The sequence below is a fragment of the Cupressus sempervirens genome, chromosome 10 (genome assembly GCF_028749045.1).
Source record: "Cupressus sempervirens isolate cs-2001-9-10 chromosome 10, ASM2874904v1, whole genome shotgun sequence".
Lineage (NCBI taxonomy): Eukaryota > Viridiplantae > Streptophyta > Pinopsida > Cupressales > Cupressaceae > Cupressus > Cupressus sempervirens.
Genome location: NC_143127.1, coordinates 24,744,614 through 24,770,905, shown reverse-complemented (window position 1 = coordinate 24,770,905; position 26,292 = coordinate 24,744,614). Strand labels below are relative to the sequence as shown.

General features: G+C 36.5%; 3 protein-coding genes across 5 annotated transcripts in view; 1 reads left to right on the top strand and 2 right to left on the bottom strand.

Moving 5' to 3' along the window:
* Positions 1–3,900: 3,900 nt before the first annotated feature.
* On the bottom strand, positions 3,901–5,405 carry LOC149532384 (type III polyketide synthase B-like). The gene is made up of 2 exons (XM_089807838.1): positions 5,216–5,405; positions 3,901–5,106 (listed from the first exon to the last, which is right to left on the bottom strand). Exons 1-2 carry the CDS (start codon positions 5,403–5,405, stop codon positions 4,115–4,117), a joined length of 1,182 nt encoding a protein of 393 aa, XP_089663964.1. The 3' UTR covers positions 3,901–4,114.
* A 131-nt stretch (positions 5,406–5,536) lies between these two features.
* The window catches only part of LOC149532382 (Thioredoxin superfamily protein), a 47,086-nt gene continuing 26,330 nt past the window's right edge, over positions 5,537–26,292 (bottom strand). The window contains exon 3 of one of the 3 annotated variants that reach the window (XM_089807840.1): positions 5,537–5,674. In XM_089807840.1, coding sequence (XP_089663966.1) covers positions 5,636–5,674 — 39 coding nt within the window. In that variant the 3' untranslated portion in view covers positions 5,537–5,635. Of the gene's footprint in view, positions 5,675–12,791; positions 13,282–22,490; positions 24,143–26,292 lie in introns of those variants that run through there. The other 2 variants (XM_089807842.1, XM_089807841.1) reach the window with 2 other exon arrangements.
* On the top strand, positions 16,669–18,239 carry LOC149532383 (type III polyketide synthase B-like). Its single transcript, XM_089807837.1, has 2 exons — positions 16,669–16,933; positions 17,043–18,239. The coding sequence occupies exons 1-2, from the start codon at positions 16,744–16,746 to the stop codon at positions 18,032–18,034; spliced, it is 1,182 nt and encodes a 393-aa protein (XP_089663963.1). The 5' UTR covers positions 16,669–16,743; the 3' UTR covers positions 18,035–18,239.

The window sequence follows — 26,292 nt, the reverse complement described above, 5'->3', positions numbered from 1 at the left end:
TAACTTGAACTTGGTCTTATAAACCCAACCACATTCATACCTTTTAGCAACTCTACCAATTCCCAAGTGTTGTTCTTTATCAAGGAATCATACTCATTTTTCATAGCTTCTTCCCATTCATGTTTTCCTTTGGCCTCTTCATATGTTTGAGGATAATTAGTCTTCATTATGGTGGTCATTAAAGCATAATTAATTTGATGAGTCTTTTGATAAAATTCTTGAATACTCTTGGTCTTTGGAGGAGGACTAGATTCTTCATCCATGTCAAAGGGTTCCTTAGAACTTTCACCAGTTTCAAAATCATTAGGATCTTCATGATTCTCAATGGTCACTTGTGGAATAGGAGTGGATATTGGCATATCATCAAACCCGTCATTAAACTTGACATCCCTACTTGTAAACACATCTTCCACACTAGGATCATACAACCTATATCTTTTCCTTTGGTCATCATACCCTACAAAGATGCACTTAATGCTTTTCTTATCAAATTTCTTTTCTCTAATCTCATCTGGTACATGGGCATAGGCTTCACATCCAAACACTCTAAAATACTTAACATTAGGTTTTCTTCCACTCCAAACTTCTTGAAGAGTAATGTTTTGCAAAACATTTGTGGGAGATCTATTCAAAACATGAGATGCAATATTAATAGCTTCAACCCATAGAAACAAAGGAAGATTCTTAGAATGTAGCATACAATGTGCCATTTCCATTAAAGTCCTATTCTTCCTTTCAACAATACCATTTTGTTGAGGAGTGTATCTAATAGTCATCTCTCTTTTGATCCCATGATGCTCACAAAATGATTTGAACCTATTGTTTACATATTCTCCTCCACTGTCAGTTCTAATTCTCTTAATCTTATTTCCACTTTCATTTTCCACAAGAGCTTTAAACATTTCAAATTTGTTAAACACTTCATCCTGTTGCTTCAAGAAATAAACCCAAACTTTCCTTGAAAAATCATCAATAAATGTCAAGATATACCTAGCTCCTCCCTTTGATGTTGGATTCATAAGACAACACAAATCACTATGGATAAGTTCTAGACTTTTCTTTGCTCTCCATGTAGACCTCTCAAAAGTGTCTCCATGTTGTTTACCAACCATGCATCCTTCACAAACATTTGTATTTAATTTTATCCAAGGTAATCCATCAATCATATTCATCTTTGGAAGCATAGCCAAACTTTGATAATTTAAATGACCGTATCTTTGATGCCATAACTCACTTACGGATGATCTTGTAGTGATATAAGCCTTCTTATCAGCACTAGCTTGAAATTTATATAGTCCATCGCTCTCAACTCCTCTAGCCACTACTTTGTATCCATCATTAATATTCTTGATTAAACACTTATCTGAACAAAACTCCACCTTATATACATGTTGAGTTATTTGACTCACTTATAGAAGGATTTTGGCCAACCTAGGTACAAAATTCACATTAGTTATTTCTAATTTTTTACCATCATTACCTTTCATTGAAATTGTACCTATTCCTTCTATGTCATGTGAACTATCATCACCAAGAAATATTTTTGCGCCTCTTGTTGCTTCTAAAGAGCTAAAGATATTTTTGTTGTGAGTCAGATGTTGGTTAGTTCCTGAATCAATATACCATGTGTTACTTGAATCACCTTGAGTAGCCAAAGAAGCTATCATTATATGATGATCACCCTCTTCTTGAACAAAATTTGATTGCCTTCTTTGATTAAATCTCTTTTGCCATTTCTTAAAACATTGATCACTTCTATGCCCTTCTTTTCCACACTTGAAACATTTCATAGTATTTGCTCCTTTGAGATTATTATTGTAATTTCTCCCTTCATTTTGTGGCTTTTGATAATTTTGCCTATTTTGATTATCTCTTTGTTGAGACCATTGTCTATGATTATTTCTATATTGATTCCCTTGATTAGGTCTTTGATTTTGATATGTTCTTTCTTGATTATAATTCTTTTATTTCCCTCTAGCTACAAATGCTTGATTCTTGCTAGACTCACTTGTAAACTTGTGAAGTCTTTCTTCTTCATTTAACAAAGCACCATACACTTCTTCCAGTTTTATATTTTCAGATTTGTCAGTTAATTATAAAGTACGAATGAAATTATTATACTCCTCTAGAAGACTTTTAATTAAAAATTCTATGATTTCATCATCTTCGTACCCAACCTTCATCATTGCAAGCTGATTTCTTAAGTTTTTCAATTTAGCAATATGATCATTCATGTTATCTCCTCCTTTCATTTTCAAATGAGTTAATTGCCTCTTAATATCCATTACTTTAAACTTGTTCTTTCATACATTGTTTGTAAAGTTTCCCATTTTGGCTTTATTGTTGTTAAACCTTGAACGTGAGGCCTAATCCCTAGACTAATTTGCCACAAAAGTGTAGCACCTACATTCATATCCTTTTTATTCCATTTCTTAAGTTCATCTTGATCCTTAGGTTCTTTTGTGACTACTTCCCATAAATCTTTCATTTGTAAAATTAATTCCATCTCACATTTTCAATTAGCATAATTTGAACCATCCAATTTTTCACTAACCACAAGATTAGACATCTCACTAGCCATAGTTAAATTTCCAATCAATTACCAACACACATGCACGCAATCACATAAGCATCAAGCATCTAGCAAAGACAATGCCTTGATATTGGCCTTCTTAAGAACCTATCAAAACAAAGACTTCCAAAATTACCACTTTCAACTTCCCACACAAATCTTTCAAAGTGCTCTTTATAATAATACCTTTCAAATGTACTTGATTACTATATCACCAAACAACCATTAAACACACACAATTTGTATCTTCAAAAGAAATAGTCTCAACCGCATATAGTATCTCAAAATATTAGTAAAATAACAAAAGCATGCGACACTCAAACTGTGTTAAAAATCTCAGCAAAATATAGAAGCTTAGCAAATAGTAAAATTTTGCCTCAAACAACAACTTATTCCTCCAATATTTCATACGTCAAACTATTCTCCAACTGCACCAACACACATATCTATTCATCAAAAAACATGTTTAGCTGAAATTAAACATACCTTCAGCACTTCCCTTGATTCGTTTAATTCTCCCTCAGCTCACAGTGCAGATTGGTATTCACTAATCTCCAATGCAACTTTGTAATGGGGGGCAGCCTTCTCGCAACGATTTTCCTTAACACAATCTCTTTTCTTTACACTTCTAATCAACCAGCATTTTTCAAAGCAAGATTCCACACTGATCACAGACTTTCAATCATGGCTCTGATACCATGAAAAAGAACATAGAAATGAAACATAGAGAAGATTGCTCCAAACTTGAGCACTGAAAACATCAGGCTCATGCATTCTATTTATAACAGCAATTGTAATAAATGAACAGAAATATCTAGACTGTTGTTTGGTGTATTATTAATGAGAGTAGTTAAAAAATACGACTGCAGGTGGCTATGGACAGTTCTGGACATTATCTTGAAACTTCTTATTTGGATGGCATGTTAAATGCTTGTTTTGGAAACATCTCTCGGACTATACTAATGGAAAATTAATTAATTTACTTTAACAACTTTGCCATGGATTTTTTTCGGGGTCTTACCAAATCGATTTTATTCAACAAGTTGGATACACGATTCGTGTAATAACAGACAAGACCCTGGGAGTAGCCAGAGACTACTATTCCACGGGCACACTTCTTAGATAAAAACTTTTTTCTGTTGCGCACAACACTATTCTTGGTGTGTAAATATTGGAAAATGTGATTACAAAATAAATTTTAATAATATAAAACATTTGGTTGTAGACACGTTCAGTAATCGAGGAAGAGCTTGCATAATGTAAACTAAGTAGTGTTTCTGCGTTTGGTGGAAACTGTCAAATGCCTCTTTTATTCAAACGAAGTCAAATTCACTAAACTTTGAAGCACCTTCATTTATATTTATAAAAGCATTTGCAGATTAAAATACGCTCTACATTGGAGTCATTTATTAGATACAGTGTATAGCAGGGATAGGGAACTTCATCTTGCCAACTAAGCTGTGGCAAGGGATTTTACTTGATACGAGTCTAACAAAACACAACAGCTTCCACACAATTTGGATCAAGCAGCTGCACGGATAATCAGGCCATGACATTGCGAGCTAAAATGCCTTCGAAGGTGATGCCGGGGCCAAAAGCCAAAATGAGTCCCCATTCACTATCCTCCTCTTGAGCAGCCGCCTTCTTCAAGCTCCCCGCCCGCATGTTCTCCAGCACGTAAACAATCGTATTACTGCTCACGTTCCCGTAGTCCGCCAGAGCCTGCCTGCTGCACTTGAGCTTCTCAGGAACCAGCCCCAACTTCTTCTCCAACCGGTTCAGAATGGCCGGTCCGCCCGGGTGCACGGCCCAGAACAGATCATTATACTCCACATTGGCCAACCCGGTCTTGTTGATGAGCTTCTGGCAGAACTCCTCAATATTGTTCTCAATAATCTGAGGCAGGTCACGCCCAAGCCTGAAGATGATACCCTCCTCTGTAAGCCTCCCATCTATGGTCTTATCAGTACCCGGCAACAACTGCTGCATGGCCCAGTCGAGCTCAAACGACGGCTTCTCTTGCGCAATGGGGTCCGTCCCCAATATCATGGCCGCAGCTCCGTCTCCGAACAGAGCGGCCCCAACCAGGTCATATGGTCTCTCTGGGTTGGGCGGGCGGAAACCCACCAGAGTGGTCTCTGTTGTGGCGAGCAGAACTCGGCTGCCCGGGTTGTTCTCGGCGAGGTCCTTCGCCACACGGAGACCGGTGACGCCACCGGAGCAGCCCATGAAGTAGACCGCAACGCGGCTCACGTCGGGGCGGAGGCCAAGGCCGCGGGCGAGGAAGAGGTCACCCCCCGGCATTCGGACCTCGCTTGATGAGACGTAAACTATGTGGGTTATGTCCGAGGCAGGGCGGCCCCACTCCTCTATGCATTTCTCGGAGGCTTCCACTGCCATGTCTGTGACCGCCTTGTTGGAGATCTCGAGCCTCTGTCGAACTGTTGCAGCGCCTTCGACTGTGAGTTCCGGGTACTTCTCCAGGATCTCGTCCGACATTACCACGTACCTGTTCTTCACCGTGGTCGTCTTGCCTGCACAGTAGACGTCAGATAATTAGCCTACTTACCCAACTGGGTGGAATTTGACATTCTCATGAAAATAACATATTCAAATAAGGAAAAGGGGAATTGATTGTGTTACAGAGACGGTCGAGCTTCTCGCGCAGAGCAGGGTCGTTGCAGTTGGTGTTCTTGAAGTAGCCGTCGACGAGGAACTCTTGCATCACCAGCTGGTCAGGGAAAGCCTTGCCGAATGCCAGAGCTGTTGCAATGCCCGGCCTTGACTTGGGGTGGGGCTTTGAATCTAGGACCGATGAGCCGTTGCTTGCCATTCTGCCCAAGAGTTTTCAAAAGCAGGACTCTCGAAGCAGCCGACTGTGTGTCCAGCTGTGTCGGGTGGTGGGTTTAAGTAGCCCGTATCGAAAGGTGAGAGTAGTGGTTCATCCATGCGCGAGTTGTGGAGGAGGAACTCAGCGAGTAGCTATGGATTTGGTTGTGCGTGCATTGAATGTGATCAATTGGCAGATTGTTTGTTTAGCCATTTCAAAACTCGCTTGTGTTACTAGGCGGCTGGGACGTGCATGCAGTTGGGCCATCTTTGCTGTAAACATCACACAAGAGTTGACTATTTGTTTTAAGTTTAAATTTGTTCTTTTATAAAGGCTGTAGTTCCAATATGCTCACATACATAGAACTTTGAATCATTTCAATATATAGAAATGATAGAGAGAGAGAGTAGAAGCATTAATACTAGTTACTTTGTTATTGCATCATTTCACACCTCTTTAAAGTTATTTATTCATTAAAAAATAATTTCAATTAACCCAAATCTAATATTTTCTATTTTGATGTAAAATTATATTCTTATATGAATCTATATGTACAGCTTTTTAAGTTTTCAATTTGGATAAATATTTTATTACAATGTGATTCTTATACAATTACAAGTCCATTATGTGAGATATTATCAAAGTTAGAAATTTGAAAAACTAATTATTTTTTCATTACATCTCAATTTAAAATAAATATTATTTATTTAATCACATCTTATAATTGTAATTGATAATTTTTATTTTTTTAATTTCATTCAATTAAAATTCTATTTTTTATTTAAAAAATACTTCTAATCAATTTCTAAGTTGCAAAAATATCTTTCTAAATATTTATCATAAATAGATATATTTAGTTATAATTTCAAATAATAAGAAATCACCTAATTTATCTTTTCTATTTCAACTAATTAGATGTAAGTATTTTTCTTTATTTGTGAGATTTTTAATTTGTAAAACTTAATTACTTGCATTCATTAATTCATATATTTGGACTCTTATAGGATGAGATTTTTAGGAAGCACTACTCCACTAACTAAGAAGAGGACTATTAAGTAGTGTATACATAAATAAATGAAAAGGTTAAAATATTTTGTTATTAAGTTAAGATTTTTCAAAGACAAATAATTCTACAGTTTATCTTTTATAATACTTAATACTATTATATTTGTTGTGAAAGAGTATTAATATTTTATTATGCAAAAATATTTTATGCATAATATGGTTTTCTTAACTATTTTATTATTAGGTTAAAATATTGTAAAAATGATCAAAATTTCTAAATTTTAACTTGGTATTTCTCATGATTATATTTTTAATGTGTAATATTTATATAATGTTTTTTATAATTTAAATAAAATATTGATATTCTAAGATACAACTTAGTTAGTTATAATAGTAGGATGACATTTATGTGACTAATTAGAAATTATTTTTAATTATAATTTTTTTATTACTAAATATATTATTTAAATTCAAGCTAGGCCTCTTGTGATTATGTTTTGATACTCTACGATTCCTTTTTGTAATTTTGAACTCCTTATATTTAATAAAAAAAATGTAAATATTTGAAATATAATAATGGTTATTTAATCTTTCTAAATTAAAAATTAAAAGTACCATCTAAAAATGTTAAAATTTAATCAAATATTAAAATATTAATAAAATTATATTAAATATTATCATTTTTTAACTTTACTATTATACAAATAATTAAACTATTATAACTTAAGGCAAATATAGGCCACTATGTGGCACTTGTTTGAAAAGAAGAATACTATTCAAAGTCAGATCGAGTTTAAAAAGCACCATTAAAACCATCACAAGTGACTTGCCTCAACATTCTACTAACTAAACCAATTTTCCTGTAGTTGCTACTTTTGTCTATTGATCTTAAAGTTGGAAATTTTATTCTTCACCTACATTCAGTAAGTGAAGTTTCAATGCTTGATTTTTTTAAAATATGAGGTGAACCAAAACCACTTTGCCTACAACTATGGAATTATATTGGAAGTCAAATGAAATATATATTTTAGCTTGAAAACATGCTTTTGAAATTGAGCTTAAAAGTCTTTTGACAATTGTAGGCAAGAGTAATAGTTCGTTGTAAACTTAATAGGAAAGGAATGAGTGTTAAAATGGGTGATACTGCGTTTGAGAACTCTTGAGGATGACATATGCATGCCAACTCTAAAAAGAATTAATGGTCACCGTGTATGTCTTTAGTTAGCTATATTTTTTGAGATTGGAATATGTACCCGACGTAGATTATGGCTTATTTATTTCCTAGCCACATAGCAACTATGTACAAATAATAAGAACTAGACCAAAGAGATGTATACATCATAACGTAAAAAATAGGAAAATCAATAATTACATGAATTTTACTAATCAACTTACCAGTTGGCGTTCCTTGCACATAACATTGTTTAGTCTCACTAAAGTAGGCAGTCCTTTAACTGCATTAGTCTTGTTTCTTTATCAAACTGTCAAAGTTTACATAGAGACATCTTCAATGCCATAATTAACTATCGTCAACCTTTTCAAATAAACAATTATGGAATAAGTTATATTTTGTTTATCTCTCTGTAACAATCAAATCTATCGAGCTTCCTAGAATCCTACATACACCTCCCTTGATCTCTAGATGTTATATGCTATCATTCAATTCACCAACATTGAGAAAATTCTAAGACCTTCAAAAAATTATACATCATCAACATTATTCTTACCATGTTCAAAGAAATGGATCATTTACCTTTCACCTTACAAGGAGTATTGTTGCCAAATGTCACAGTACCACCATCAAACTCTTCAAGCTTGATGAACTTGCTTCTATCTTAGTCATGTGATGAGAGCAACCATAATCAATAACCCATTCATGATTGTGATCCATATATGAAACAAGATTTTTCTCACCATCTATAATTTCTTCTTGAATGCAACAAAGGAAACTTCCTCTCCATCATTTTCATTAGATTCATCATCATCAATCTCTTCATCATTAACTACAACATAACATAGCATTTGAAACATACCAATGGTAATCTTCCCTTATACATACTAATACCTCTAGGTAATATTTTGCAAGAAGAGCTTCAAATTCATCTTGATTCCTTTCTTCATCAAGGAATGAATCAAAATCATTGAGACTAGCAATTTCCTTACCTTTACTTCCTAGATTCAATAAAAAGGAGGCTTTTAAGGAAGCTTCAACCTTGGGAATACTATTGTCATAGTTGTTCATCTCAAAAGTAGTAAGCTTACCTATTAGTCCGTCAATGGAAACTTTCTCAAAAAGTTCTTAATTCATGAATTGCAAAAATCTAATAACATAAATAGACATTAAGGTTCTCAACATTTTACTCACCACAATTTCACAATCCATAATTCTGCCGACATTATGATTGTAACAACTACCTTTTTCAACCTATGAGCATATTGAGCAAAATTTTCATCTCCAACCGTCATTATGTCATCATATTTACCTTTCAATATTTCAACTCAAGCTTTTTAAACATGAACGTCTCCACCATAAACTAACTTGGGTTGAACCCAAACATTATGTGCATTATTAATCTCACGAATATAAACAAAATCATATTTAGATAAGGTATTTACAATTGCATTCGAGGTTTGTATGCTTTTTGTCTCTGCCTTCAATTGATCAACACTTAGTGTCCAATTTGGTCTTGTATACTTGTTCTCCACATGTGTCTAGTATTGTGGTCCATCACACCAAACAAAAAGCTTCTACTTGGAAAATTCAGGTCCTTCATTGTTCATCATCTTGATTTTTCCTCAAGGTGTTAGGCTTTTCACAAAGAGGACCAAAACTATAATGCCAATTGTTAAGAAACCCAAGGTCCTAGATTTTTGAAATGCATGGGGGTGGGGGGGGGTGTGAATTAGTTATTCAATAAATTCAAACTTTAACCACAACTTCACAAAAATGATTAGTGAATATCAAATCTAACACGTATCCATGCATTCAATGTAAACTTGTAAGACAACTAATAAAAGAATCCATATAAGTAACCCCATGACACTAATCTTACTATCATGGAAACCCTTGGTCAAAAGGAAAAGCCATGATGGGAATTAATACCCACAAATCTTTTGCACTCTTCTAAAATGTGCCTTGTTGAAGGCTTGGCCCATTTGAGAGCTTACAATGATGTCTGGTTAAGAGAAAACTATGTTATGAGTCACCCAGTTAAGGGATTTACCACTAGCTCTACTAGGAACTGTTGGCTATTTTTGCCCCCATTCAACCCATCACAAATAATTGATATGAGAGATCTTCAATGGGTTGGATTCTTTATGGTGGGTTAACATGTTAGATTTGCGGTTAACATTTCGTGTTGGTTCACTAAGATACTTGATTTTGCCTTGGTATACATTTAACCAAGTGGCTTGGTTTTTTGTCTCGGTGTTCTTTCTCCAAACGACTTAGTATTCTAATTTGGGGTTCTCAGTGAAGTGTTCTTGTTATGGTTTATCAAGTGACTCGATAGTGGCAAAAGGTTAACCTATTTCAATTTTTCCTAGGGGTCATTTTTGGCAGCCAACAAAATACCAAAATGTTTTATTGTTTCTTCCACCATCCACTGGGAAATGTGGAAATCGATAGATTTTAAAGTTTCTTCATAAGGAGATTTTTGCAGGATTTGAGCCACAAATGAAATGTCTTCATCAATAGTCCACCACTTTTTGAGGCAGATCTGATCTTTTCCATGTGGGTCAATTCTACATGTGTACATAGGCAAGTTAACACTTTGTGTTATCACTTCCCGCATTTTTGATAGTGACATAATATGATATCTTGGATCCACAACACACTTCCAAGGCTAGTTATTTATATTGTTGATGGACTTTTGGGGCCTTGTTCCATGATGCTAATGTATTCTCGTGCCTCTTTATTGCTTGTAAGGATCAATTCGAAGAGAGGCAAACAAAGCTTGTATAGTACATCGACGGGTGAAAGAGATAAGACATGATGTCATATAATTCAAAGGCAAAGAAGGAATTTACAGTAGCATGCCAAGGCAATGCTAGATAAATAGAGAAGATCTGACCCTAAGAAAGAGTACAACATTTGCCTTTATAGTGCAACATAACTTAGATAACTTCCATTCTAAGATAAAATTCAACTACTACAATCAAATCTACAGAGAATAATCACTGCAAAATTGAAAAAGATCTGATCACAACACAAATCCATACGCAAGAAGATCACTTCCTCACCAAACAAAGCTCTGAGAGGTCAGGAACAACGATTATTAACTTCTGTCTAAAAGAATGGATCACAGGCAGCGGTGGAGTGTATCTTCGCATTTATCAGGCCTAGGGAATGATGAAAGTGGTTATAGGAGATTAGAAAGATTGGATTCATCATCAAGGAACTACTTCCACTGCCATGAACTTGCCAAATCAACCATGTTATTTGGTCAACTAGAGTTATCCATCAAGCCTTGACATGTGGAGCAAACATCTCTTACCATTTTACCATTCTGGTAGTATTCAATTTTATATCTTATTTTTCACCACCCATGATCGCAACCTCGCCACCACCTTTCCTTAATAATAGTTCCTACTTTCGAAACTCTAACTCATTGATTATCGTTGCTTTGCAACCCGCCTTTAGCATTTTCTATTAATCACCGCAGCCCTGTGAAGACTGAGATCCTCACCACATCTACATTGTCACCACCTTAACCCGAGGCTCACTTCTTATCCTTGTGACCAAGTGAACACAAGGTAATTGTGTGTTTGCCACCTTGACCCCAGGTTCACCTTTTATCCTTGCAATCAAGCGAAACACAAGACAATCGATTGATCACAACTCAAATCTTAGCCTCCTCTTAACTGGTTGTAGATCTGAAAGATCTAACAGTGTGAGATGTATCTTTAAAACACTAAAGGCTTGTCCTTTTCACATTGTCGCAACTTAAGCCATAACATGTTAATATAATCTTGTGACCTGGCGAAAACAAAGCAAAGCGTGCTTTTGTTACCCTGACCTTAGTTAAGCCTACTAACTTTGCAACAATGTGAACATAAAGCAATCGTGCCTCCACCATTCTGACTTTAGTTAGCACTTAACTGCCCACAAACACATGAATCGCATGGTCGCAACTTGAAATGTTCTAAGACATGACATGAAATAAAGGATATAGCCAATGTTATATTTTTTCATACAAACCCTAGGTGACTGTTCAAAGGATTATTATTTGAAATTGATTTTCTGGCCGGAGGGCACTTTTGGTTAACAAGTACCATCCCCACTGGGGTTTTTCCTCTAATAAAGGATTTCCCTAGTTAACATACATGGTGTTATTGTGTATGGTTATCTTCTTATGGTTGTTTATGTTGATCACATGTTTGAGAATTAATAAGGTAAATAAAATTTGTTTTGATTATATAACTGATTCTCTAAATGAGCCACCCCATTAAAGGAATTAACTTCACACCTATTAAGATTTTGCTCACCCTATTAAAAGTGACCTTGTTAGAAGCTTTAAAATTGAGAACTTGTTAGGATTAAATAAGAAGTGATCTAGGATTAACACTTCATATAGCTCATGCAAATCCCATTCAGTTCACCATCTGCATCTGCTTGTAGAAATTTAGCTGCCAACTTGATTGCACAACCCTTTACAATCTCACTATCCATTGTCACACTTGCAAAAATAACATTCTACTATATAAATATACATCTCACCATTAGGTCATCGACCAACTTAACCTAAATGTGTTACACTTGAAATCAACCATAGCTTAACAAAACTGTATTACCAAATCATAATCTATCATCATCTAGTACCACTTGATCATCCTTTTGAATCACACATTGATCCAACAAAGAACATCTATCAATATCACTTTTACCAATGAACATTCATACTTCCAAGAAATTCCATCGCAACTACCAATGTATAACCAATCCATCAAAACTATTTGTTCCACATTATTGCCACATCATCAACCATCTTATCATCGTAAAAGATCTACCAAAAATGGCCTACATGTTACAAGTTCAAGATCAAACACAAACATTCAACTTGTTCTTCATTGTCCTTCCTAAATTATCCTCAATCAATCCAAAACATGTCTTCATGTAAACCAAATCATACACAACTCTAACCAAGATTTAACAACTGAGTAAACATCATAAAACCAAAATTTCATCTCTTGAAAAATCATAGATTTAATTAACCAATCAAATCATTCACTATATGTCATAAATTGATTTACCCAATTGCAAGGTCTCACTTCAATCATAAATTTCTAAATACTTATGTACAATACATAAAATTGCATATACAACTAGAGATATCTCAAAGTGCCACATACCCATTACACATTATAACTTATCACACAAATCAATTGTGCACTTGAATTGTCACTTGCACATTATAAAATTTAGCTTCTTGATAAATAGTCAACCATCAAGTTGACATCAATGACAACACAATAATTGATCCAATAACTATCAAATGTTGTAACATCTCATCACTACAATCAACAATCACTTATGTCAACACTTATGCCTTGTCATACCTATTATAACAAACATAAGAAGCTACAAAAAAACATCAGTTACAAAAATCTCATAATAGAACAGATTTTTGCAACATAGAATCGTCATCTTAGCATTGAATTCACGATGGCTACTTCCAAAGGATGTATCCATCATAGCTACTACCAAAGACGAAGCAAGGGATTTCACCTCAAACTTAGCTCACAAAGAAGAACTCTTTAGCAAGGGGCTTTCATCTCAAACTTCTCTCGCACAAAACTCATTAATAAGGAATTGCACCTCGACCTTCTCCTTCTTCGATAAGAACTCATTCACAAGGGATTATACTTCAAAATCCTTGTTCACAGAGAAGAAAATCATTAACATGAGATCACACTTTAAACTTCTCTTTAATAGAGAAGAACTCATTATATTACATAATAAGAACAACTGAATGTTGAGAATCCCTCTCATCAGGGGGTTGAATTCTCATAACTAAATTACCATAATAAATTACATAAGACTTCAATTCTTGACCAAACAAGAATCTTTTGTCATCACACTAGTACATGAAGTTGTTGATCCTTTGCAAATGACTTGACACTCTTTATCTACCACATAAACTTCCTTTGAATCTTAATGAGCCTAAAGAAATCCTTCTTTAGCTCATTAAGCTTTTCTTTTATGTAATAAATATTTTCTATCTTTGCTTTATCCCTTTGTTAGGTTTACTTAAATTCTCAAAATTTAACTCCCTCTAAATGCAATATCATCTTTATGCTTCTCAATCCATTCAGAAAACATTTTAGAGGGACTAGTAAATACTAGAAGCATTCATGATTCACTATTCTCTATGTTATTGTATGAATTAACTACATAGAATTCATGCTAAATATTCAAAAGTATAATCATAAAACACTTATCTTTTTACACCCTCTAGTCGATACTAAGCCCCTTGAGCAAGAGAGCCTCCTATTGAGTCACTTGAGCCTCTAGCTCCATAGTGAATGCCACAAAAATAACCCCCGATAATGATGAAGAAGCCAATACAATCTCCATTTCAATTTATCTCTACACACATTGCGTAACTAAGATGTATAAATCGTTACAATAATCCAAGCAACCATAGAATGCCAAGAGTCGATCATGCTTCTTTGTATGCACCCACAATAGCAACAAAGAAACTTTATCAAAGAAGGCCAAACAAATAAAGATACAAGACAAGGCATCATTGACAGTGAAAGAGGCAAATACAAAGATTTCACCACACAACCATAGCCCTCATAGAGAGCACGACGCAGATAGTCTGAGCACAACAAAATACAACAAGACCATAATAAAGGTTAACAACATGTCTTTGATGGACAATGAACAATTAAAACTTCAACCAAACATGACAAGAGTTAAATATCGAGACTTGAACAAAACGAGGCAGAGAATATCTTGGTTGCTAAAGAAGCAACTCACAAACAAGATATATAAAAAAGAACATGAAATAACCACCCAACTTAATTTTTACAATCCAACAAAGTAAAAGAATCTTTGAGAATTCTTAGCAATCATTTAAGGTAAATATGATCTCTAAGCTACAATTTCATACAAATTGCTTACAAAATACTCATTGCAATCTGTAATAGGTACACAAACTAATGAACAAGAGGAACTCCTTTTATTTGTTGTTATCTAACCTACTTTGATACCATGATAATGTTTTTCTTATAAACAATTACTAAATAAATAAATAACACTAAGACATAAAAAGACATGACAATTTATCTTGGGAAAGCCCTCCAACTTGAGGGAAAAAACCCACCCACAACAAAATATACTTATATTTTTTATTAAATACTAGAGGTTTGAGTACAACTCGTCGAACCAAATACTACACTCATCACACAAAGCAATCATATATATCTTGAATTGAGAGACTCTTTATTCATAGTCAAAATTCTTTTCATTTTCCAAATGTGAGTTCATATTTCCAAACACACATTTCTTCGCATGTTGCATATCTTTTCATACTTCCAAACACATCTCTTTGCATGTTGCATGCCTTCTCATATTACCAAACATGTGTCTCTTTGCATGACACATCTTTGTATAAAAACAACACATGAATCTCAAGAAACGACAACATATCATCTCAGGTAGATATTCTCTCTCATAGTTATTAAACTTCAACAAAAAAATCAAATGTTTCCATTTTCTTGAAGCTAGATGAGTCACAAACCTGTGATCAAAAGGCCATGGAATGATAATGTCTCGAAGAATCAAATTGCTTGGAGACTTTGTCAAAAGCCTTAGCTTTGGAAGATCTTGAATGTGGGCTCGCTACTCTCCGAGTATATTAAAATTAAAAGGGGAGGTCACAAATGAGTTTGAACCATGATGTCAAGAACAACAAAGCAACAACTAACCATTACAAGATGCATTGTGATTATGATTATGCGTTCCTCTTATTCATATTTGTGTCTACAAAATAGAGGTTGACAACTATAGAATGAACCTTGCATATGAAAATAAATCGGCTTGACTTATAGGATTGAACTAAGAGAGACTTGCCTCAACTTGGTGTAATTCTTATTATGTAGTGGTTTTGAGATGTCATTTAACTTTGGGTTTAACCATGGAGGAAACTCTGTAGTTAAGCACGCTCAAGCTGGAGTAGTACTGGGATGGGTGACCTCCCGGGAAGTCTCAGTGCTTCACCCCTGTGAGCATCACCTAGATCCAATGAGTGCTAAGTGTTCCATTTATTCTCATGAGAGATGGATTCATGTTGAATCACTACTCATGAAACATGGGTCAATGAGTTTGACTCAAAATTACACAGTTAAATCTTGATAGCAATATCACAATTTGACTTACTAAGAAATTATCTCCTACTTGTCATTTAACTTGTTAGATAGAGTGTTTGTTCTACTATGTTCATGCCCATGAACTTTTTAATGGTAATGAACAAAGAGCCAAAACAATAGATAATCAATAGTCAATGATGCTTCTAATTTATTACTATTATGTGTTAAGTTTAAGTAGACTCAAATCCAAGATTTCCTATATAAGAGGCTCACAAATTACCATTGTACTATAAGCTCATGCCAACATGCATCATAATTTTTTAAATTTATAAATAACATAACACTTAAATTTACGTTAACATATATTAGACTAGATTTTGATATTAAATTCACATTAACATATAGTCTAGATTTTGATATTTAAATGTTTAAAGCGTGAATATTCTCAAAATTAATTTTATAACTATAAGTTTGAACCAAAGTGACATAAGGAACATTTTGGAGAATGTGACAATGGCTGAGTAGGAGAATTTCATCCTAGATTTGTACACATGGTAAATTTATGTAATCCTCACTCAACATGGTCGTTTTCGGTAAACTTGATTTATGTCTTTTCAAAACCAACCTCTGCATTCAGAGCCAAAATACAATTCATAGTAAGAGAAACGGTATTTCCAGAGCAGCTCAAATCTTTTTTCCAGAAGAGATCACACTGACGATGTGAGGCACGGCACATCATGATGTCGACCACTTTATTCTCACAACAGCGTTCGCGTGGAAACCAAACACCAAACAAACAATCTGTCAATTGATCACGCTCAATGCGCAGACAACCAAATTCATAGCTACTCTCTGAGTTCCCCCTCCATAACCCGCGCATGGATGAACCACTGGTCTCGCCTTTCCAAAAGGACTACTTATACACACCACCCAACACAAGCTCGATACAAACTCAGCTGCTTCGACGATCTTCTGCTCTTGAAAACTCTTCGGCTCATCACCAGAATTCATCAAAGGCAGGATGGCAAGCAACGGCTCATCAGTCCCAAATTCCAAGGCTCACCCCAAGTCTAGGCCAGGCATTGCAACAGCTTTGGCATTCGGCAAGGCTTTTCCGGACCAGCTGGTGATGCAAGAGTTCCTCGTTGACGGCTACTTCAAAAACACCAACTGCAACGACCCTGCTCTGCGAGAGAAACTCGACCGTCTCTGTAACACAATCAATTCCCCTTTTCCTTATTTGAATATGATATTTTCATGAGAATGTCAAACTCCGCCCAGTTGGGTATATAGGCTAATTATTTGAAATCTACTGTACAGGCAAGACGACTACGGTGAAGAACAGGTACGTGGTAATGTCGGACGAGATCTTGGAGAAGTACCCAGAACTCACAGTTGATGGGGCTGCAACAGTTCGACAGAGGCTCGAGATCGCCAACAAGGCAGTCACAGACATGGCAGTGGAAGCCTCCGAGAAATGCATAGAGGAGTGGGGCCGCCCTGCCTCGGACATAACCCACATAGTTTACGTCTCATCGAGCGAGGTAAGAATGCCGGGCGGTGACCTCTTTCTCGCCCGCGGCCTTGGCCTCCGCCCCGACGTGAGCCGCGTGGCGGTCTACTTCATGGGCTGCTCCGGTGGCGTCACCGGTCTCCGTGTGGCGAAGGACCTCGCCGAGAACAACCCGGGCAGCCGAGTTCTGCTCGCCACAACAGAGACCACTTTGGTGGGTTTCCGCCCGCCCAACCCAGAGAGACCATATGACCTGGTTGGGGCCGCTCTATTCGGAGACGGAGCCGCGGCCATGATATTGGGGACGGACCCAATTGCACAAGAGAAGCCGTCGTTTGAGCTCGACTGGGCCGTGCAGCAGTTGTTACCGGGTACTGATAAGACCATAGATGGGAGGCTTACAGAGGAGGGTATCATCTTCAGGCTTGGTCGTGACCTGCCTCAGATTATTGAGAACAATATTGAAGGATTCTGCCAGAAGCTCATCAACAAGACCGGGTTGGCCAATGTGGAGTATAATGATCTGTTCTGGGCCGTGCACCCGGGTGGGCCGGCTATTTTGAATCGGTTGGAAAAGAAGTTGGGGTTGGTTCCTGAGAAGCTCAAGTGCAGCAGGCAGGCTCTGGCGGACTACGGGAATGTCAGCAGTAATACGATTGTTTACGTGCTGGAGAACATGCGGGCGGGGAGCTTGAAGAAGGCGGCTGCTCAAGAGGAGGATAATGAATGGGGACTGATTTTGGCTTTTGGCCCCGGCATCACCTTCGAAGGTATTTTAGCTCGCAATGTCATCGCCTGATTACCCATGCAGCTGCTGGATCCAAATTGTGTGGAAGTTGTGTTTTGTCAGAATCGTATCAAGTAAAATCCCTTGCCACAACTCAGTTGGCAAGATGAAATCCCCTACTATACACTCTATCTAATAAATGACTCCAAAGTAGAGCATATTTTGATCTGCAAATGATTTTATAAATATAAATGAAGGTACTTCAAGCTTTCGTGAATTTGAATTCATTTGTACTCAAAGAGGCCTCTGACAGATTCCACTAAACGCAGAAACACTAATTAGTTTACAATATCCAAGCTCCTCCTCGATTAGTGAACGTGTGTATAACCAAATGTTTTATATTATTAAAATTTATTTTGTAACCACATTTTCCAATATTTAAACACCAAGAAGAGTTGTGATGTGAATATCAGGATTTAACTGCGTGATTTTGAGTCAAACTCGATGACCCATGTTTCATGAGTAGTGATTTAACATGAATCCATCTCTCATGACAATAAATGGAACACTTAGCACTCATTGGATCTAGGTGATGCTCACAGGGGTGAAGCCCCGGGACTTCCCGAGAGGTCACCCATCCCAGTACTACTCCAGCCTGAGCGCGCTTAACCACGGAGTTTCCTCCACAATTAAACCCAAAGCTTGCAACTGGGGTGGGGTTGCAAGCTTTGGGTTTAACTGTGGAGGAAACTCCGTGGTTAAGCGCGCTCAGGCTGGAGTAGTACTGGGATGGGTGACCTCTCGGGAAGTCCCGGGGCTTCACCCCTGTGAGCATCACCTAGATCCAATGAGTGCTAAGTGTTCCATTTATTGTCATGAGAGATGGATTCATGTTAAATCACTACTCATGAAACATGGGTCATCGAGCTTGACTCAAAATCACACAGTTAAATCCTGATATTCACATCACAATTTGACTAGCTGTGGAAATCATCTCCTACTTACCAAGGAGTGTTGTGTGCAATAGTATCTTTCTATTCCTAGGGTTTTATCTATTGTCACACCAATCGTATATCCAACGTGTTGAATAAAATCGATTTGGTAAGACCCGGGAGATGATCCATGACCAAGTGGTCTAACCGACAAAGCCAGAGGTGTTGCGGTGATGTGGAAGAAGACCGGTAGTCTTTTGAGCAGTCGAAAAATTTCAACTCATTAAACAACAGGTGGAGAGAATAATGGTGATAACTATCAGAAGGGTGAAATTGATCTTATTTTTTCTCTCTTGTCATGGACACACTCAAAGTGGGGAAGGGAGGATGATCGAAAGGAGTATTTCTGAAGGACTATCTACAGTGGGAGTGTACAAATGATTGTTTTTAACTAAATTGAGGAGGAGAAGAGTTTTAAAGGAGGAAGTTAGAAAAATGGTTGTTTGTCAATGGACTCTTGGTCTATTGGTGAAGTTGAATAATTCTTATCGAAGCTACAGTTAACTTTGTTTGTAACTATTAATACAGAATATAAGTTAGAAATCATTCTTTAAATTTCCATCCCAAGTTTCTTGCCATTACCTAGCTTTTCATCAAGAAAGCAAAAGTAGTTGTAGAAGAAAAATTTTTAATTAAAGAAGAGCTACCGTAGATTAATAGTTCTGCAACAGGGAATCTAAGGCACCTTTTGGGTCTCTTCTAGCATGATCACTCTACCTCTTTATTACTTTAAATGATTATGTATTCTTTATACAAAATTGAATGTTATGCTTGTCAGAGGTTTTTGAAAAAGAACAATCTTAGCTGAATATGCCTTGCACCTTACGTCAAATGATCAAAAATTGTAGCACAATAATTTCCATCTCATTCAGGTATTCTATCAAGGGTGTAAATTAGCCTCAGCAAAATGCTTATCCAACAATTTTAACCGTGCAGTTAAGCTTTGCAAGTCAAGAGGGTTGATGAAGAATGCGTATCTTAAGATGGTATTGTCATGGAGAGCGATGATAAATTAGAGCATGCATTGAAAGACTTGTAGTGGATGTTGGAGCAGCATGAGACATAATAATAAGAATTGAAAGTCATTCTTAGAGAGGAAGTCGTTTGATCAAGGATTGGCTCGGAAGTGGAATTATTAAAACAAGGAAAAGTTGAAATCCCTTGAAGGGTTGGCATAACTGTTAGTGGATAAGACAACACCTACATCCAATCTTCCAAGAGTTACAGTGAACATAATTGGATGAATGGGACGAAGATAGAGAGGATGAGAGCAATGAAGCTGTTGAGTTGTGCAACCCCAAGGAAGGGGGAAGTATTGAAGATAACCAAATACAAGGAGGAAGAGTTTGAAGACTGCAACGAAGAGGAATGTAGCTTATTAGAAAGGGAGGGACAAGATGTTATAGTAGTGGATTAGATTCACTTAAGAGAAATAATTCCAACAGATATGAAGATCTGTGGTGCCCATATGTGATGAAGATTTCTTGGTTTCAGAGAACTTAACTTGCAGAAGAATATCTAGAATCCCATTATTGATGAAAATGGAATAAAAATCATCACTATCCTAGGGATAGAAAGTGGAAAAAGGAGGAAGTAGAAGCATAGACATTTGTTGTGCAGCAAAAGAGGAGGATTGAAAAGGAGTGCCATGGAACAAAAATAAGCATCCAAAACTTTTTGCTCCAGGCATGCTCATCACATGCACTGAAGTTTGTGCAACCCCCTTTAATCTTTCTTACCCTGTTGCAGGTTATGCAGATAATTTCTTCAAATCAAATATCTATAAATGAAAATAGCTTTTAGGTTTAGTAAGCTCCTTATTCCAACCCCAAGAAATAGGTTCTTTTAAGTGCATTTTTCTCGATTAAAATTACAAGTATTAGGAAGGGGTAACAACGTGGAAACATTGGAGATTAGCCAAAGAGTTACACATTTAAATGAAAAGGAAAAACATCAATCCATTTATTGAATTGCACAGTATCCTGCTACGCGCCTAACCCTATAGTGTGTCTTGTTTTATAAGTCGCTGTCTTGTGGTTATCAACTCTTGAATAAGGCGCATAACCATTATTATAATCATGTGTATTTAGGTCATCCTAGGAGACATATTTAAGTATCTAAATTAGCCTAGGTGGTATAACATGGCATATATACGAGGTATAGGTTTGTTATTATCATCATGTTGATTATTGAGAACTATGGGAGGCATTCCCCTCAAATTGGATTAGGAGGTTGCCCCTTGAAGTGGCATATTATGATCAAGCATTGGCAACATATTTTGTATTATATTCATCTTGTGCAAGCTGTTTCATTACAAGATGTACCAGAGCATATTCTTGGCACCATGAACACACGGCTTTTTCATCAATTTTGGAGATTAATTAAGAACTCGCATATCTTTCAAATTTGAATGAATTTTTGAAGATGTGTGATTTCCATAATAACCTCCAAGCCTTAGCTTCATAGTGCCAAGATAATTCTCAATGCCATTTGTAATCAAATAACTTGGACAAGATAATATAATAGGAGATATGTTGCAATAGTTGATGAAATGATACTTCGAGGGGGCAACCTCCTAATCCACTTCAAAGGAATACCTTCCAACAGTAGTGAATAATAACTCAATACACGACATCATGATAATAACTAGCCTATACCTCCTATACATACAATATTACACCTTGGATACCACCTATAGACCACCTTAAATCATAAACATGGCTCCTAAAGGCTAAAACGACCTAAATGCATAATAATGTTTGTGTACCTTATTCAAAAGTTAAGGTAGCCACAAGCCAAATAATACACATTATAGGATTAGGGGCATAACATACCCTGCCCACAATCACACTGAAAATCCAAGGAAACAGACAGAAACTATAAGGGTGGCAAAAGCATGCAATGCCATGCTGACAAATTTCACAAGTTATTTTACAGTTGTAAACTACACAGCTTCAATCAAGCAAAACCAATTATTCCAGTCTATTTGACATTATAGCCAATATCCAACAGTGGGATTGGTCTTATATGGTTCATCGTTTCACAGCCACTAAAAATCAGAAAACATTATTCTTCCACAAATATAGCATTATCTACTATAACAGAAGTCATGGCCAAGAGATATCAGTTCACATATATTAATGATTATGATAAATTACAGTGCTGTCAATGTATGAAAAATTTGCTATTTGAATCATCAAACCTCTGAAACTTATAAAGCATTGCAATTATAATGATTAAACCTCGGAAAGCTCAAGAATAATAATTAAATCAAGAGAATTAGGGTTTTAAATAGTTAGTTGTCCATAATAACTTCGTCACTGCAATTCAGATCATAACACTCAATATCATCACAATAATTGCAGTCTGAGTGCAAGATACACAAAACTAGGCATGTAACGAGTGCAATAAAAATGCAAAGATTGTTTATAATATTGAAGAGACAATCATCCCAACAATAGAGTACTTCAAAAGAAAAACAATTAAAGAAATAATCTTATCAAATGGAATATATTCTATCTACGACACAGACCAAATCATGAATATATTTACTATTAAAAAACATTTTTGTATAATCTCGCTTAAGGAAAACGAAGAAACTTTAATAAATTACACAGATACCACAGATTTAAGGTGGTATTTATCCAAGCAACTGGAAGTAATGACTACTGTCCCACAATTTTTGCTGAGTTCTGTTCTATTATTGGTTACAAAGTATGTTATTGCTCATAAATGGCCAGTATAGTTACTATTTTGACAGAAGAAAGTCATGTTCAGACCACATTGATGGATAGACAATTAGAACTTATGTTGCCCTTGTGACTGATTGTAATAGACCAGGAATATTTGCGTCTTGCACATTAACTAGTCAGTTATATAGCACAAGATGCTTTAATTCAAAATCCTTTCATCATATTTTTTAATTCTCAATATGCTAATGTTAAAAAAAATCACAAACGGAATATCTTTCCAACAAAGTAGAATTTATGGGGTTTACCACTAGTATATTAGTTAAGTGGTGGTGTTGTTATCCCCACCCAAGTTCAAACCTGATGCAGGAGCATCTTGCATGGGAAAATTATTGAAAGAAAAAAAAGAAAAAAAATTGTGGAGGAGAGAGAAAGTGACGAAAATTAGAGGAGAAATAATAAAAAATATAAAAAGGGGAAAAAAGGAGAAAAGAAAGGAAAAGGGGATTTCTATTTTTGAGGTGCATAGGTGGCATAACAGAAAAAATAAAAAATAAAAATGGTTGTCATTCCATTTATCGAGGTGTGTGGGTAGAATTCTAGAAAGTTATGAATATTGTAGAAAGTTGTGGTAGTTGTAGAAGGTTGTGGAGGAATTCTAGAAGGTTGTGGATAAGTCATGCATTGGGTGGTAAGTGCCTATTTAAGCAAGGCATATGAGCATTTCTAATCAAGCTCAAGGGGAAGCTTGAGAAGTGGAAGCTCGAGAAAGAGAAGCTCGGGAAGTAGAAGTTGTGAAAGGTGAAGCTTGGAAAGCTTGGAAGGCTTCAAGGTGTGAAAGAGAAGGAGGAAGTGAAGAGTGAGTTTTCTTGAGTCTGTGGACAGAGCGCCGAATGTGAGGCAGTTTACAGCAGGATTGTGGTGGAGTTGTGAGTGTAGATAGAGCGTCGAATGTGAGGCAGTTTACACTTGGATCTTGGATAAAGTTGGAGAAGAGCTAGTGACTGTGGTTTAGAAACAAGGAGGTTGCTTGGTGGCTTGCGAGCACAAGTTGAGAACTTAGAGGTTTCTACCAGAGTGTGGATTTGGACTAGCTTGGGTTTGGATTGGATCTTGAGAGATCTTGTAGAAATGTTATTGTAATTGCTATTGGATTGTCAAGTATAATAAAATTGTTTGGGAAGTATTTTGTCATCTCTTTGTTTCCTTATTCTTGCATTCTTGGTTGTGAGTTGGTAAGGGTGGTGCGGCCCTTCATCAGTGGTATCAGAGCGTACCTTCATTAGTGGTATCAGAACAGTACTTCATCAGTGGTATCAAAGCCGTACTTCATCAAAACCTCCGCTAGGCAATTGTGATCATGGGCGTGTGCTTTCGTCAATTCAATGTGCTCACGGGTTTGGCCCTCAGCTTTATTAAATGGGATGAAGTCCCTCATTTGTGGCCTCACTGGTTCATAGCTCCAGGTTAAAAGTATTTCACGTGGACCCAGCAAGCATCTTGTGTCAACATCACTGATCATGTTAAAAAGTTTACCAAGAACTTATTTTTAAAAAAATGTAGAATTTATGGATTTGCAAATAATGTGAATGAAAATCAGGAAAATTTTGATTCATTCATCACCAGACCTTGTGCAGTCATCAAACAAAATCTTCATATAAAAATATTAAACCCAATCGATTGTATCTCAACATGCCAAATTTTAATGCAACCATTCCTAAGTCACTGAATACATCTTTGAACTTTAAACTATGTTTGACTAGATAGGAATCCGTAAACAGACTATATAACTACACTTAATTGCCAAATCTACAGCATTTTTTTAATTTTTCTTTACCTTTTTAAACAAGTGTCAATGTGTCACATAACACCCCAACTGACCTCTTAAATGCTTATTAAATCAATTACTATAGCCAACAGCTACATTGAAATTGATTAATTATACATCACACACACACACACACATGTCTATATTGATAATATTGTAGAAAATTGGGGTTTAAGATTTAATAAGGATGTCTCTATACTTAACCTGAAACTTGCTCCTTGACCCTCGATATTGGTCTCCCTTCTTCAAAATAACTTGTTTCAAAGGTGCATGTGGGATATCCAAAGAGAAGGAGAGGGGTTTATGCTGTCAACTCTAGATGTCTGTCAGAACGTCTTTTGAGAAACATAAAACTTCCTATAGTTATTAGTTATTATATAAACCTATAATATTTGGTTTTCCTTTGTCTCAACACCTATTTGAAGAGATAAAGAACAGAGAATAGTAGGTGTCCTTCCCATCCCTATAGTAAATATAGAGTTATTGTCTTTCCCCGCTTTTACTTCCTCCTTTATTGGTTCCTCATTTGTCTTGGTTCCTATGCTATGACCGCCCTTAAGTGCGGTAGGGTCTCCAATAGATCCCCAATCTTTACTGGTATAGTGGTCTCCAGGACTTGCTTCATGATGTTAGTTTCCAAGATGGACTTGGTGGAGGAAGGCTTAGGAGACTTACCTCTCCTTCCTTATCCATGAAATCTTAAATCTCCCTCTTGGCTTCTTCCAACCTCTCCTTTTCCATACCTAGATCCGGATATGTGAGTCTTCTAGCTTACATCTGGGTGATCGCTAATACTTCCTCCTTTGGCTCTACCACCTCCAACATGTTCACAGTTTTCTATTTGGGGGTAATTGGCATCCTCATGATTACCCGGTTTGCACCATTTGTAGAGCATCCCCCCATTTTGTCCTCCACTCCGACAGTCACCGGCAAAGTGTCTCCATTCGTTACATCTCCTACATTGTATCATGGGTCGTCCCCTGGAGTCATATTGAATTCGGCTCCTTGGTGTGTTGTTATGACTATTGTTGTTACTACCCCTGCTATTGTCTCGGTATTCTCCAGGTGATGCTTGCATGTTTGTGTTGCATGGGAGGAATCGAGGGAGGTGTGGATGCTTCTCCTTGAGTAAAAAATACCTGGGCATTGTGTGCTTTCAAATTATAGGGGTAATCCTTGATGGTGTGCCCCACTACTTGACACATGTCACAAAATGCCTTTCCAGGGCAAGTGTTCTTCATGTGTCCTTCCTTTTCACAATCTGTACACCATAGTTATTTTTCTTCTCTTTTCTGCTCCTTGCTTCTTGTTATTTCCTTTATCATCCTCATCATGTCTTTTCGCAATGCTTGGATGGTTTTAGATTCATCCCCACTTTCTTCAAAACTCTCACTCTCGCTTTCGTGCCTGCTTCCTTTAGAGGTTTTTCTCACTCTCTATATCCATCACGCATCAACAAATGATGATGGCGAGACAATTTTCATTTTTCTCTGTAGGGACGAGGTTAACCCTTCAATAAACCACCTTTTCTTTAGCCCATCTACGGGTTCGTTATCCAATTTCCCTATCAAGTCCTTCAGCCTCCTACTATATGCTCTTACAGATTCTTTTTCCCTTGTCTCTCATCATCATCCCATAAGAGTCTAAATTCTTTCTCGAAGGTTGTGCAAAGATCCTTCCATGTGGCTTCTTTCCACCCTCCAAGTTTGTGTGCGAATCAATAGCCATACCCCAACCCCCTCGTAAAGTGGCAGGAAATGTCTTTACCCATTCATCGGTTTCATTTTCTCCATTCGTCTGCCATATAGTTATGCAGGTTTT

What these genes read in the sequence shown, in the direction of transcription:
- LOC149532384 (XM_089807838.1), bottom strand. Translation starts at nt 5,405, where the DNA reads ATGGCAAGCAACGGCTCATCGGTCCTAGATTCAAAGCCCCACCCCAAG. An exon ending in CGAGAAGCTCGACCGTCTCT is followed by an intron (nt 5,107 to 5,215) that starts GTAACACAATCA and finishes TCTACTGTGCAG; the next exon opens with GCAAGACGACCACGGTGAAG.
- LOC149532383 (XM_089807837.1), top strand. Translation starts at nt 16,744, where the DNA reads ATGGCAAGCAACGGCTCATCAGTCCCAAATTCCAAGGCTCACCCCAAG. An exon ending in AGAGAAACTCGACCGTCTCT is followed by an intron (nt 16,934 to 17,042) that starts GTAACACAATCA and finishes TCTACTGTACAG; the next exon opens with GCAAGACGACTACGGTGAAG.